At 48.9% G+C, this 15,115-nt stretch overlaps 1 protein-coding gene across 1 annotated transcript; it reads left to right on the plus strand.

The window, feature by feature from the left end:
* Positions 1–1,282: 1,282 nt before the first annotated feature.
* On the plus strand, positions 1,283–14,290 carry LOC135571176 (calcium-activated potassium channel subunit beta-4-like; the record flags this gene model as incomplete). The annotated part of the gene is made up of 2 exons (XM_065016965.1): positions 1,283–1,419; positions 12,044–14,290. Coding segments are annotated over 2 exons (426 nt in total), but the record flags the coding sequence as incomplete, so codon positions are not given.
* Between the last annotated feature and the right edge of the window lie 825 nt (positions 14,291–15,115).

Below are 15,115 nucleotides of genomic sequence, written 5' to 3' on the forward strand. Positions count from 1 at the left end.
GTATCTCTCACGGTCCTCACCTGTAGTCTCTTCTAGACAGTGTCTGTATCTCTCTCGATCCTCACCTGTAGTGTCTTCTAGACAGTGTCTATATCTCTCACGGTCCTCACCTGTAGTGTCTTCTAGACAGTGTCTGTATCTCTCACGGTCCTCACATGTAGTGTCTTCTAGACAGTGTCTGTATCTCTCACGGTCCTCACCTGTAGTGTCTTCTAGACAGTGTCTGTATCTCTCACGGTCCTCACCTGTAGTGTCTTCTAGACAGTGTCTGTATCTCTCACGGTCCTCACCTGTAGTCTCTTCTAGACAGTGTCTGTATCTCTCACGGTCCTCACATGTAGTCTCTTCTAGACAGTGTCTGTATCTCTCACGGTCCTCACCTGTAGTGTCTTCTAGACAGTGTCTGTATCTCTCATGATCCTCACCTGTAGTGTCTTCTAGACCGTGTCTGTATCTCTCACGGTCCTCACCTGTAGTCTCTTCTAGACAGTGTCTGTATCTCTCACGGTCCTCACCTGTAGTGTCTTCTAGACAGTGTCTGTATCTCTCACGGTCCTCACCTGTAGTCTCTTCTAGACAGTGTCTGTATCTCTCACGATCCTCACCTGTAGTCTCTTCTAGACAGTGTCTGTATCTCTCACGATCCTCACCTGTAGTCTCTTCTAGACAGTGTCTGTATCTCTCACGATCCTCACCTGTAGTCTCTTCTAGACAGTGTCTGTATCTCTCACGGTTCTCACATGTTCAAGGGGAAATTGGAGTCTCTTTTACATCTGCATTTAAGATGACTTGGTTGACCTTTGTAGCCCTATCAACCTCATGCACAGTACGGTTTTTGCTGGCCTGTTTATGACTGTTTGAATGTGTTTCTGTCACGATCAGTGGAGGCTGCTGAGGGGAGGATGACTCATAATAATGGCTGGAATGGAGTCAATGGAATGGTGTCAACCACAGGGAAACCACGTGTTTGATGTGTTTGATACCCTATGTCTTGATGCATTACATTATGGCTAGTAGCACTGTATAACACTCTCTTTCTCTCTCTCCCTCTCTCGCTCTCTCCCTTCCTCTCCTCCTCTCTCTTTCTTTCTTTCTCTCTCTCCCTCCCTCTCCCTCTCCCTCTCCCTCCCTGTCTCTCTCTCACTCTTTCTCTCTTTCTCTCTCTCCCTCCCTCCCTCTCCCTCTCTCTGTCTCTCTCTCTCTCTCTCTCTCTCTCTTGCTCTTTCTCTCTCTCTTTCTCTCTCTCTCTCTCTCTCTCTCTCCCTCTCTCTCCCTCTCTCTCTCTGTCCAGTGCTCGTACGTTCCTCCATGTGAGAGGGACAACCAGAAGAACAAGGACAACGTTCTGTGGTGGGAGGACTACTGGACTAAAGAGGTCAGCTCCCAATCCTTCACCTGTTTCTTCAACCAGCAGAGAAGGTGAGACCCTCCCCTAAACCCTACCGCTAGCCCCTCCCCTACCACTAGCCCCTCCCTAACCCTAAACCTTACTATTAGACCCTCCCCTACCCCTAAACCCTACCCTACCCTCCCCTAGCCCCTCCCCTAACCCTACCACTAGCCCCTAACCCCCTAACCCTCCCCTAGCCACTCCCCTAACCCTACCACTAGCCCCTCCCCCTAACCCTACCACTAGCCCCTCCCGTAACCCTAAACCCTACTATTAGACCCTCCCCTCCCCTAAACCTTACTACTAGCCCCTCCCTTAACCCAAACCCTACCACTAGCCCTCCCTTAACCCAAACGCTACCACTAGCCCCTCCTCTACCGTTAGCTCCTCCCCTACCATGTCAGAATTCCATCGTTTGAGAGGTGAGACCCCCTCCCCACCCCCATGTCACTCATACTGAGAAGAATGAGACAATACATCAACAATCATGTTCACGTCCTTCCTGCTCACATCCTTCCTGCTCACATCCTTCCTGCTCACGTCCTTCCTGCTCACGTCCTTCCTGCTCACATCCTTCCTGCTCACGTCCTTCCTGCTCACTTCCTTCCTGCTCACGTCCTTCCTGCTCACTTCCTTCCTGCTCACGTCCTTCCTGCTCACGTCCTTCCTGCTCACGTCCTTCCTGCTCACGTCCTTCCTGCTCACTTCCTTCCTGCTCACGTCCTTCCTGCTCACGTCCTTCCTGCTCACATCCTTCCTGCTCACTTCCTTCCTGCTCACGTCCTTCCTGCTCACTTCCTTCCTGCTCACTTGCTTCCTACTCACTTCCTTCCCTAATGCACCAATATAAGTATTCTGTCTTCTGAGAGGTGAGCCCCTCCCCTACCACTCCCACTGGTGAGAGCATACATCAACGACAATTTAATAAAGCAGAATACAACAATGTTAGAATTCCATCTTCTGAGAGGTGACAGAGACCTACCTTCCCTGCTCTCATTCTGATTACAATAACCCTCTCTCAAGACATGTCTCATACCGAGTTTAATATAGGAGGATTTGTCAATTCAGGAAGTGAAATTCAATTCAAACTGAGAGATCCTGAATCCCGGTGCTCTCTCAACCACCACAGAAGAAGTGTCTACAGTACTTTGTCAACCCACAATACATGTTCACACGCTCCCTGGTTATATAGCAGCACCTTCAGAGCTGTCACGAGACCAAACAGGTGTTGGCTGAAGTAAAACACAAACACTTTTTCCCTCCAAAGAGATTCTCGAGATTTGAGACCCGTCTGGGCAAACTGGAAGATGGATTGTTTGTCAGGACAGGCTCAGTCTGCAGTCTATTTTAGGGAGAAGCAGTGAGAACCAGATGGACAAGGTGTAACAATGTAATGTGGCCGCCTTTTCAAAAACCCTCTCTGTTCTTTTTCAACTAAACTATTGCTATTTTCACGTGTAATATTTTCCTGCAGTAAGTCTTAACTCTTAACATGACTTACATTCGACAAAGCGAATATGGCAAAGACAGTAGCAGACAGGCAGTGAAGTCACAAGATGCACCTGGTCATCAGCTGTGTGGTGATGGGAGAGTCTGTCGCCTGCTGTGGATCCATTTCCTGTGGGGCAGGACATGACATGTTCCATGTACTGTAGGGAGTAGTCTGAGAACACCACTTATCAACACTTATCCGTGGCCAATCATCCCTTCAGTGGCTATTTTTGGAGGCTCATTGGATCTTGTTGAGAAAGTGTGACTCAAGGAATCAACACGTACTGTTGCAGACCGTGTGGGTCTCATGGTACACCTGGTACACCTGGGGCCTGGTACACCTGGTACACGGTACACCTGGTACACCTGGTACACCTGGGGCCTGGTACACCTGGTACACCTGGGGCCTGGTACACCTGGTACACCTGGGGCCTGGTACACCTGGTACACCTGGGGCCTGGTACACCTGGTACACCTGGGGCCTGGAACACCTGGTACACCTGGTACACCTGGGGCCTGGTACACCTGGGGCCTGTATCCAGGACACTCTTCTTTATTTAACTCCGCAAGTCAGTTCAGAACAATTTCTTATTTACAATGACGGCCTAATCCCGAACGACGCTGGGCCAATTGTGCGCCGCCCTATGGGACTCGCAATCACGGCCAGTTGTGATACAGCCTGAAATCGAACCAGGGTCTGTTGTGACTAAAATGCAGTGCCTTATAGACCGCTGCGCCACTCGGGAGCCCTCCACCTCTTGAGTTGGGCCTTTTGTTCATCTGGGCAGTTCATTGTATTGCAGATTACTCTTGTCGCAATGCAAGTGATTTTCTCCATCACCAGTAAACTCTTAGATTGATTGAAATAAATGCAAAGTGTAACGTATGTTTATAACTGAAATGGTACACGGATAGTGTTCAGAGGCCTGTGACCTCCTCAGCAGAGTTGACTCTGTCCTACGTTCCCTCTAGTCCAGTGTTCAGAGGCCTGTGAACTCCTCAGCAGAGTTGACTCTGTCCTACGTTCCCTCTAGTCCAGTGTTCAGAGGCCTGTGAACTCCTCAGCAGAGTTGACTCTGTCCTACGTTCCCTCTAGTCCAGTGTTCAGAGGCCTGTGAACTCCTCAGCAGAGTTGACTCTGTCCTACGTTCCCTCTAGTCCAGTGTTCAGAGGCCTGTGAACTCCTCAGCAGAGTTGACTCTGTCCTACGTTCCCTCTAGTCCAGTGTTCAGAGGCCTGTGAACTCCTCAGCAGAGTTGACTCTGTCCACGTTCCCTCTAGTCCAGTGTTCAGAGGCCTGTGAACTCCTCAGCAGAGTTGACTCTGTCCTACGTTCCCTCTAGTCCAGTGTTCAGAGGCCTTTGAACTCCTCAGCAGAGTTGACTCTGTCCACGTTCCCTCTAGTCCAGTGTTGGCTGACACTGGGCTGTGTCTTCTGCTGCAGTCTACACTGCACTACTGTGTGCTCCCTTTATATTGCTGTTAATGCCTGTATGGCTGCTGCAGTGTTGGCCTGTGGGCCCCTCCAGACCACTGCTTACCCCAAAACAGCCTGATTACAGTGCATTTTATTTATATATCATCTAAAATATGACTTTATTTTAACTCAATCTAGTCCAGTGTTTAGTTTGCATGCAAGCTGTTCAGCAGAGTAAAGTTTTAATGTAATAAAGAAACAGAATAGATAATGTTATTGAACATTTTATATCCAACACCTGCTTTGTGATCTTTTGCTATTCGGGATAATTATTACTTTTTCACACTTTGTTAACTGGAACATAAAGAGTACTGAATCACGTTCCCTCCCATAAAACAACAATAAAATCCTATTGCTGTATATCTGTATCCACCTCATTCCTGGCATCTGTTATCTCTCTGATAAATATTCCTCTTGTCTAGTCCGTAATCAGTCTGTATTTAGTCTAAAACCAGATGCTCTGATTATACGCCTGACAATTACTGTTAGAAACATCCCTTCATTCAGAGGTATCATCAACTCCCCTCATTCAGAGGTATCATCAACTCCCTTCATTCAGAGGTATCATCAACTCCCTCATTCAGAGGTATCATGAACTCCTCATTCAGAGATATCATCAACATCCCCTCATTCAGAGGTATCATCAACTCCCTCATTCAGAGAGGTATCATCAACTCCCTTCATTCCAGGTATCATCAACATCCCTTTATTCAGAGGTATCATCAACATCCCTTCATTCAGAGGTATCATCAACTCCCTTCATTCAGAGGTATCATCAACTCCCTTCATTCAGAGGTATCATCAACTCCCTCATTCAGAGGTATCATCAACTCCCCTCATTCAGAGATATCATCAACTCCCTCATTCAGAGATATCATCAACATCCCCTCATTCAGAGGTATCATCAACTCCCCTCATTCAGAGGTATCATCAACATCCCCTCATTCAGTGTATCATCAACTCCCCTCATTCAGAGGTATCATCAACTCCCCTCATTCAGAGGTATCATCAACACCCTCATTCAGAGATATCATCAACTCCCTCATCCAGTGTTCAGATCAACTCCTCATTCAGAGGTATCATCAACATCCCTCATTCAGAGGTATCATCAACATCCCCTCATTCAGAGATATCATCAACTCCCTCATTCAGAGATATCATCAACATCCCCTCATTCAGAGATATCATCAACATCCCTCATTCAGAGATATCATCAACTCCCTCTCATTCAGAGATATCTGTCAACTCCCTCATTCAGAGATATCAGAGGCCTTTGAACCCCTCATTCAGAGATACTCATCATGTTCCCCTCATTCAGAGGTATCATCAACTCCCCTCATTCAGAGATATCATCAACTCCCTCCATTCAGAGATATCATCAACATCCCTCATTCAGAGATATCATCAACTCCCTCATTCAGAGATATCATCAACATCCCCTCATTCAGAGATATCATCAACATCCCTCATTCAGAGATATCATCAACACTCCTCATTCAGAGATATCATCAACTCCCCTCATTCAGAGATATCATCAACTCCCCTGTTCTCTGTCCTTATTCCCCTGAACAAGTGTTCAGTTAATCCACTGTTCCCCTGAACAAGGACATTTAACTCACTGTTCCCCTGAACAAGGCAGTTAACCCACTGTTGACCCTGAACAAGGCAGTTATCCCACTGTTCCCCTGAACTCAGCAGCAGTTAACTCCACTGTTCCCTCTGACCACTGTTCAGAGGCCCTGAACAAGGCAGTTAACCCACTGTTCCCCTGACCACTGTTCCCTGAACAAGGCAGTTAACCCACTGTTGACCCTGACCACTGTTCCCCTGAACAAGGCAGTTAACCCACTGTTCCCCTGAACAAGGCAGTTAACCCACTGTTCCCCTGAACAAGGCAGTTAACCCACTGTTCCCCTGAACAAGGCAGTTAACCCACTGTTCCCACTGTTCAGTTCGATGACTGACCAGGTCTTTCCCTAAATGAGGGGATCATGTTATTACTCCTTCACACATGATGCAGCGTTTCTCTTCATCTGTTCTGTATCGTCCCCTGTTTCTGGCTACATCCAGGTTTCAGTTTGTTAAAGCTGAATGATAATGTCCCCCTCCTGACCTCCATCTCCCTTCAACCCTGCTCTTGGCTTTTCAACTCCCCTCATTCAGAGATATCATCAACATCCCCTCATTCAGAGATATCATCAACATCCCCTCATTCAGAGATATCATCAACTCCCTCTCATTCAGAGATATCATCAACTCCCCTCATTCAGAGATATCATCAACACCCCCTCATTCAGAGATATCATCAACATCCCCTCATTCAGAGGTATCATCAACTCCCCTCATTCAGAGATATCATCAACTCCCCTCATTCAGAGATATCATCAACATCCCCTCATTCAGAGATATCATCAACTCCCCTCATTCAGAGATATCATCAACATCCCCTCATTCAGAGATATCATCAACTCCCCTCATTCAGAGATATCATCAACTCCCTGTTCCCTTATTCCCTGAACAAGGCAGTTAATCCACTGTTCCCTGAACAAGGCATTTAACTCACTGTTCCCCTGAACAAGCAGTTAACCAACTGTTCCCTCAACAAGGCAGTTAACCCACTGTTCCCCTGAACAAGGCAGTTAACCCACTGTTCCTCTGACCACTGTTCCCCTGAACAAGGCAGTTAACCCACTGTTCCCCTGACCATTCCCTGAACAAGGCAGTTAACCCACTGTTCCCTGATACCACTGTTCCCCTGAACAAGGCAGTTAACCCACTGTTCCCCTCAACAAGGCAGTTAACCAACTGTTCCCATGAACAAGGCAGTTAACCCACTGTTCCCCTGAACAAGGCAGTTAACCCACTGTTCCCACTGTTCAGTTCGATGACTGACCAGGTCTTTCCCTAAATCAGGGATCATGTTATTACTCCTTCACACATCATGCAGCGTTTCTCTTCATCTGTTCTGTATCGTCCCTCTGTTCTCTGGCTACATCCAGGCTTTCAGTTTGTTCAAAGCTGTCATCAACATCCCCTCTCCTGACCTCCATCTCCTTCCCCTCATTCTTGGATTTTCAACTCCCCTCATTCAGAGATATCATCAACATCCCCTCATTCAGAGATATCATCAACATCCCCTCATTCAGAGATATCATCAACTCCCTCTCATTCAGAGATATCATCAACTCCCCTCATTCAGAGATATCATCAACACCCCCTCATTCAGAGATATCATCAACATCCCCTCATTCAGAGGTATCATCAACTCCCCTCATTCAGAGATATCATCAACTCCCCTCATTCAGAGATATCATCAACATCCCCTCATTCAGAGATATCATCAACTCCCCTCATTCAGAGATATCATCAACATCCCCTCATTCAGAGATATCATCAACTCCCCTCATTCAGAGATATCATCAACTCCCCTGTTCCCCTTATTCCCCTGAACAAGGCAGTTAATCCACTGTTTCCCTGAACAAGGCATTTAACTCACTGTTCCCCTGAACAAGGCAGTTAACCCACTGTTCCCCTGAACAAGGCAGTTAACCCACTGTTCCCCTGAACAAGGCAGTTAACCCACTGTTCCTCTGACCACTGTTCCCCTGAACAAGGCAGTTAACCCACTGTTCCCCTGACCACTGTTCCCCTGAACAAGGCAGTTAACCCACTGTTCCCCTGACCACTGTTCCCCTGAACAAGGCAGTTAACCCACTGTTCCCCTGAACAAGGCAGTTAACCCACTGTTCCCCTGAACAAGGCAGTTAACCCACTGTTCCCCTGAACAAGGCAGTTAACCCACTGTTCCCACTGTTCAGTTCGATGACTGACCAGGTCTTTCCCTAAATGAGGGGATCATGTTATTACTCCTTCACACATGATGCAGCGTTTCTCTTCATCTGTTCTGTATCGTCCCCTGTTCTCTGGCTACATCCAGGCTTTCAGTTTGTTCAAAGCTGTGCCCCCAATTCCCCCTCCTGACCTCCATCTCCCTTCAACCCTGCTCTTGGCTTTTAGTATATGTCTGTCTGTCTGCTCATCTCCCTTCAACCCTGCCCTTGTCTCTTAGTATCTATCTGTCTGTCTGCTCATCTCCCTTCAACCCTGCCATTGTCTCTTAGTATCTATCTATCTGTCTGCTCATCTCCCTTCAACCCTGCCATTGTCTCTTAGTATCTATCTATCTGTCTGCTCATCTCCCTTCAATCCTGCCCTTGTCTCTTAGTATCTGTCTGTCTGTCTGCTCATCTCCCTTCAACCCTGCCATTGTCTCTTAGTATCTATCTATCTGTCTGCTCATCTCCCTTCAATCCTGCCCTTGTCTCTTAGTATCTATCTGTCTGTCTGCTCATCCTCCTTCAACCCTGCCCTTGTCTCTTAGTATCTATCTGTCTGTCTGCTCATCCTCCTTCAACCCTGCCCTTGTCTCTTAGTATCTATCTGTCTGTCTGCTCATCCCCCTTCAACCCTGCCCTTGTCTCTTAGTATCTATCTGTCTGTCTGCTCATCTCCCTTCAACCCTGCCCTTGTCTCTTAGTATCTATCTATCTGTCTGCTCATCTCCCTTCAACCCTGCCATTGTCTCTTAGTATCTATCTGTCTGTCTGCTCATCTCACTTCAACCCTGCCATTGTCTCTTAGTATCTATCTATCTGTCTGCTCATCTCCCTTCAATCCTGCCCTTGTCTCTTAGTATATGTCTGTCTGTCTGCTCATCTCCCTTCAACCCTGCCATTGTCTCTTAGTATCTATCTGTCTGTCTGCTCATCTCCCTTCAACCCTGCCATTGTCTCTTAGTATCTATCTATCTGTCTGCTCATCTCCCTTCAACCCTGCCATTGTCTCTTAGTATCTATCTATCTATCTGTCTGCTCATCTCCCTTCAACCCTGCCATTGTCTCTTAGTATCTATCTATCTATCTGTCTGCTCATCTCCCTTCAACCCTGCCATTGTCTCTTAGTATCTATCTATCTATCTATCTATCTATCTATCTATCTATCTATCTATCTATCTATCTATCTATCTATCTATCTATCTATCTATCTATCTATCTATCTATCTATCTATCTATCTATCTATCTATCTGTCTGCTCATCACCCTTCAACCCTGCCATTGTCTCTTAGTATCTATCTATCTATCTATCTATCTATCTATCTATCTATCTATCTATCTATCTATCTATCTATCTATCTATCTATCTATCTATCTATCTATCTATCTATCTATCTATCTATCTGTCTGCTCATCTCCCTTCAACCCTGCCCTTGTCTCTTAGTATCTATCTGTCTGTCTGTCTGTCTGCTCATCTCCCTTCAACCCTGCTCTTGTCTTTTAGTATATGTCTGTCTTTGTGCTAATATTTTTCTGTCAAACCATCATAATGATGCCATCATCCTCCCTCCTCCCATCCTCCTCCCTCCTCCCATCCTCCTCCCTGCTCCCATCCTCCTCCCTCCTCCCATCCTCCTCCCTTCTCCCATCCTCCTCCCTTCTCCCATCCTCCTCCCTCCTCCCATCATCCTCCCTCCTCCCATCCTCCTCCGTCCTCCCATTCTCCTCCCTCCTCCCATCCTCCTCCCATCATCCTCCGTCCTCCAATCATCCTCCCTCCTCCCATCATCCTCCCTCCTCCCATCCCCTCCCTCCTCCCATTCTCCTCCCTCCTCCGATCCTCCTCCCTCTCCCTCTCCTCCCCTCCCTCCTCCCTCCTCCCATCATCCTCCCTCCTCCCATCATCCTCCCTCCTCCCATTCTCCTCCCTCCTCCCATCCTCCTCCCTCCTCCCATCATCCTCCCTCTTCCCATCCTCCTCCCTCCTCCCATCCTCCTCCCATCATCCTCCCTCCTCCCATCCTCCTCCCTCCTCCCATCATCCTCCCTCCTCCCTCCTCCCATCATCCTCCGTCCTCCAATCATCCCCCTTCCTCCCTCCTCCCATTCTCCTCCCTCCTCCCATCATCCTCCCTCCTCCCATCATCCTCCCTCCTCCCATCATCCTCCTCCTCCCATCCTCCTCCCATCCTCCTCCTCCTCCCATCCTCCTCCCTCCTCCCATCATCCTCCCTCCTCCCATCATCCTCCCCCTCCCTCCTCCCATCATCTTCCCTCCTCCCATCCTCCTCCCTCCTCCCATCCTCCTCCCTCCTCCCATCCTCCATCCTCTCATCCTCCTCCCTCCTCCCATCATCCTCCATCCTCTCATCCTCCTCCCTCCTCCCATCATCCTCCTCCTCCCTCCTCCCATCATCCTCCTCCCTCCTCCCATAATCCTCCCTCCTCCCTCCTCCCATCACCCTCCCTTCTCCCTCCTCCCATCATCCTCCTTCCTCCCACCTCCCATCCTCCTCCCTCCTCCCATCATCCTCCCTCCTCCCTCCTCCCATCATCCTCCCTCCTCCCATCCACCTCCCATCATCCTCCCTCCTCCCATCATCCTCCCTCCTCCCATCATCCTCCCTCCTCCCATCATTCTCCCTCCTCCCATCCTCCTCCCTCCTCCCATCACCCTCCCTCCTCCTTCCTCCCACCTCCCATCATCCTCCCTCCTCCCATCCTCCTCCCACCTCCCATCATTCTCCCTCCTCCCATCCTCCTCCCTCCTCCCATCATCCTCTCTCCTCCCATCATCCTCCCTCCTCCCATCCTCCTCCCATCATCCTCCATCCTCTCATCCTCCTCCCATATTCCTCATTCTCCCATCCTCCTACCTCCTCCCATCCTCATCCCTCCTCCCATCATCCTCCCTCCTCCCATCCTCCTCCCTCCTCCCATCATCCTCCATCCTCTCATCCCCCTCCCTCCTCCCATCATCCTCCCTCCTCCCATCATCCTCCCTCCTCCCATAATCCTCCCTCCCATCATCCTCCCTCCTCCCTCCTCCCATCATCCTCCCTCCTCCCTCCTCCCATCATCCTCCTTCCTCCCACCTCCCATCATCCTCCCACCAACCTCCCTCCTCCCATCATCCTCCCTCCTCCCATAATCCTCCCTCTCCCCTCCTCCCATCATCCTCCCTCCTCCCACCATCCTCCCTCCTCCCTCCTCCCATCATCCTCCCTCCTTCCTCCGACCTCCCATCATCCTCCCACCTCCCATCCTCCTCCCATCATCCTCCCACCTCCCATCATCCTCCTTCCTCCCATCATCCTCCCTCCTCCCATCATCCTCCCTCCTCCCTCCATGTCTCTGTCTTTCTCCATCCCATCTTGCATTGCATCTTGCATTGCTGCCAGCTGTAGCTGTCTGCCACGTGCTCCTGATGTCTCTTCCCTCCTCCACCCCTCACCCTCCTCCACCCCTCACCCTCCTCCATCCCTCACCCTCCTCCACCCCTCACCCTCCTCCACCCCTCACCCTCCTCCAAAGAGTCGGTGCTGAATCCCTCCTGTGGATAGAAACCACGTTGTGGATCCTGACTTCTCTGCAACTAAGTGAAACGCGATGTACTTTGTCCCTGGATGGAATCCAGAATACATTTCTCCTAGATCATCAGACAATCCTTCACATTTAATGTTGATAGGTGACATTAGTGCTGCATTTAGTCTCTTTTCTGTCAACACTGAAGTTCCTGATAGACAGACATTGCTTTGTATTCTGTAAACACTCACCACTTTCTTGTTGCCTCCTCATGCCCCCCCTAACTTCCTACACTTTTACCCCCTTGCCCTCTATCTCCCCCTGCAGGCCTGACGACGTACTGTGGCGGCGCTCCCACGACGCCAGCGTCCTCCTCCACTGCGTCCTGTGGCCCATGGTGAGCCTGCTGGTGGGTACCCTCATCGTCCTTCTCACCGTGTGCGCCCGCAGCCTGGCCGTGCGCGCCGAAGCCATCCAAAAGAGGAAGTGCTCGTACGAGCCGGCAGGCAACTCAGAGCAGAGCAAGACGCCGCCCAACACCAACACCGCCTCCTTCCGGACCCTGCCGATGTTCGCTGTCCCTGTCCGACGCAGAGACCGGGAACAGGAACACTAGATGGATGGATGGATGGATTGATAGATTGATAGATTGATGATGACTGTGGTCTCAGTGGTGGCTGTTGTGTGATGAGGACCTCATAGAAGCGGGGAATGTTTGAACTTCCAATTATGACTGTTCTGAACACTCTCATTCCGCTGGACTGGACTCGAGGCTCATGCACCAGAAATGCTTGTCTGTCTTGTCTTGGTGTGTTTGTCTACTTGTGTAAGAGCCATTTTGTCAGTTCAACTCTCAGCTGGTGAGGACCTTTTCTAATGCTATGTGTATTACAATGTGTTGGTTATGTCTATGAATAAGCAAAAATCCAAAAAGGACAATGCCGCTTTCTGTCACTGGTCATGTTTTGGACAGGTCTGTGTTACGTGTTGAACCTCTGTGTCTCTGTGCTGATTGTAATGTGGTTCGCGTTTACTTCACTAGCCGAGCTCGGTCTCAAAGTTCAGAGTTCACTGACCTACAAACAGGAAATGTCTGTTATCTTTGAACACTCTTTAACTAGACTCTTCATTGCAAACCCCTGGTCGTATGAAAGGAGGGATCGTGAGGGCGTCCCGGGCCAGGACCACCTGAGAAGAATCTTCAACACCAGTTACACAAAATGTCAGTACTTTGTTCAGAGAGAATGCGGTGAAAGGAATTCTGGGAGAGTCCTTCTAATCTCTGGGACGACAGAGCCAGAAGCAGACCTTGGTCTGATCACCCCCAGCATGATGTACTGTCTTCTTCTCTAGGTGGTATTAGGAAGTGTTTAAATGCCTATGTCACTGTTACTGTTCTTTAACACCCCGGGCCACGATTTAAACAAATCGCAACAATGTGTTTATTACTTTTAAAGGCATATTACGGTTTGTTTTAATCCGGTTCCCCCTCTCTCTCCTCTCTGTACCACCTGCCTTTTACTAAACCTGTTTCTAACAAGGCTTCTTTAAGACATCTGTCCAACTACAGCCAACCCAACCGCCATGGACGGAATATGTCTGTTGTTCATTTTCAGGTGGTTGCCGCAGGACACGTTTGAACCTATTTGGTCCCGATACAATATGTAGACTGGGCCACGGACAGTTGGTCTGGGTTCAATATGTAGACTGGGCCACGGACAGTTGGTCTGGGTTCAATATGTAGACTGGGCCACGGACGGTTGGTCTGGGTTCAATATGTAGACTGGGCCACGGACAGTTGGTCTGGGTTCAATATGTAGACTGGGCCACGGACAGTTGGGCCACGGACAGTTGGTCTGGGTTCAATATGTAGACTAGGCCACGGACAGTTGGTCTGGGTTCAATATGTAGACTGGGCCACGGACAGTTGGGCCACGGACAGTTGGTCTGGGTTCAATATGTAGACTAGGCCACGGACAGTTGGTCTGGGTTCAATATGTAGACTAGGCCACGGACAGTTGGTCTGGGTTCAATATGTAGACTGGGCCACGGACAGTTGGTCTGGGTTCAATATGTAGACTGGGCCACGGACGGTTGGTCTGGGTTCAATATGTAGACTGGGCCACGCACAGTTGGTCTGGGTTCAATATGTAGACTGGGCCACGGACAGTTGGGCCACGGACAGTTGGTCTGGGTTCAATATGTAGACTGGGCCACGGACAGTTGGGCCACGGACAGTTGGTCTGGGTTCAATATGTAGACTGGGCCACGGACAGTTGGGCCACGGACAGTTGGTCTGGGTTCAATATGTAGACTGGGCCACGGACGGTTGGTCTGGGTTCAATATGTAGACTGGGCCACGGACGGTTGGTCTGGGTTCAATATGTAGACTGGGCCACGGACAGTTGGTCTGGGTTCAATATGTAGACTGGGCCACGGACGGTTGGTCTGGGTTCTGGGACAAAACCTGGGATAGGTAGTTTGTCTGTGGTTGGATAGATGTGCAGATGCCTTGACTGTAGCAACTTCCTCTGCAGTCTGTCTTCTGTCTTACCTTCTGTCAGTTAATGGTTTTAGTTTTTTCACGATGCAAATTGAATGGGTTTTCTTACCACAGTAGCAGACTGTTTTGCACCTTTTGAATAGTTTGTTGTCCGTTTGTGTTACTGCTCTCCGATTGGTTTGAATAGTTTGTCGTCCGTTTGTGTTACCGCTCTCCGATTGGTTTGAATAGTTTGTCGTCCGTATGAGTTACCGCTCTCCGATTGGTTTGAATAGTTTGTCGTCCGTATGAGTTACCGCTCTCCGATTGGTTTGAATAGTTTGTCGTCCGTATGTGTTACCGCTCTCCGATTGGTTTGAATAGTTTGTCGTCCGTTTGTGTTACTGCTCTCCGATTGGTTTGAATAGTTTGTCGTCCGTATGAGTTACCGCTCTCCGATTGGTTTGAATAGTTTGTCGTCCGTATGAGTTACCGCTCTCCGATTGGTTTGAATAGTTTGTCGTCCGTATGAGTTACCGCTCTCCGATTGGTTTGAATAGTTTGTCGTCCGTATGTGTTACCGCTCTCTGATTGGTTTGAACAGTTAGTACATCCAGTTAGTGTTGTCCATCCGATTGGATAAAAGAAGAATGTGATCTGACTACAAATCGTTACACCTACCTACCCTGCTCCAAGAAAAGGTTTGCTCTCGACTGCGTTAATCGGACGTACAGGAGTATTTACTTGTTCATTTTCTACAACAGAAGTAGCTAAGACATTGTTGTCCTTGGCTAAAAGAGGAATGATATTTCATACATAAAGCCATATGCTGAACATGTGATTGCAGTAAGAGGCAGCTCCAGGGGAGGTTATGTCCTCTTACAATATGAGCTGTAACAGTAGTACTAAAGTAATAT

Source organism: Oncorhynchus nerka, unplaced genomic scaffold, assembly GCF_034236695.1.
Source record: "Oncorhynchus nerka isolate Pitt River unplaced genomic scaffold, Oner_Uvic_2.0 unplaced_scaffold_712, whole genome shotgun sequence".
NCBI classification, from domain to species: Eukaryota; Metazoa; Chordata; class Actinopteri; order Salmoniformes; family Salmonidae; genus Oncorhynchus; species Oncorhynchus nerka.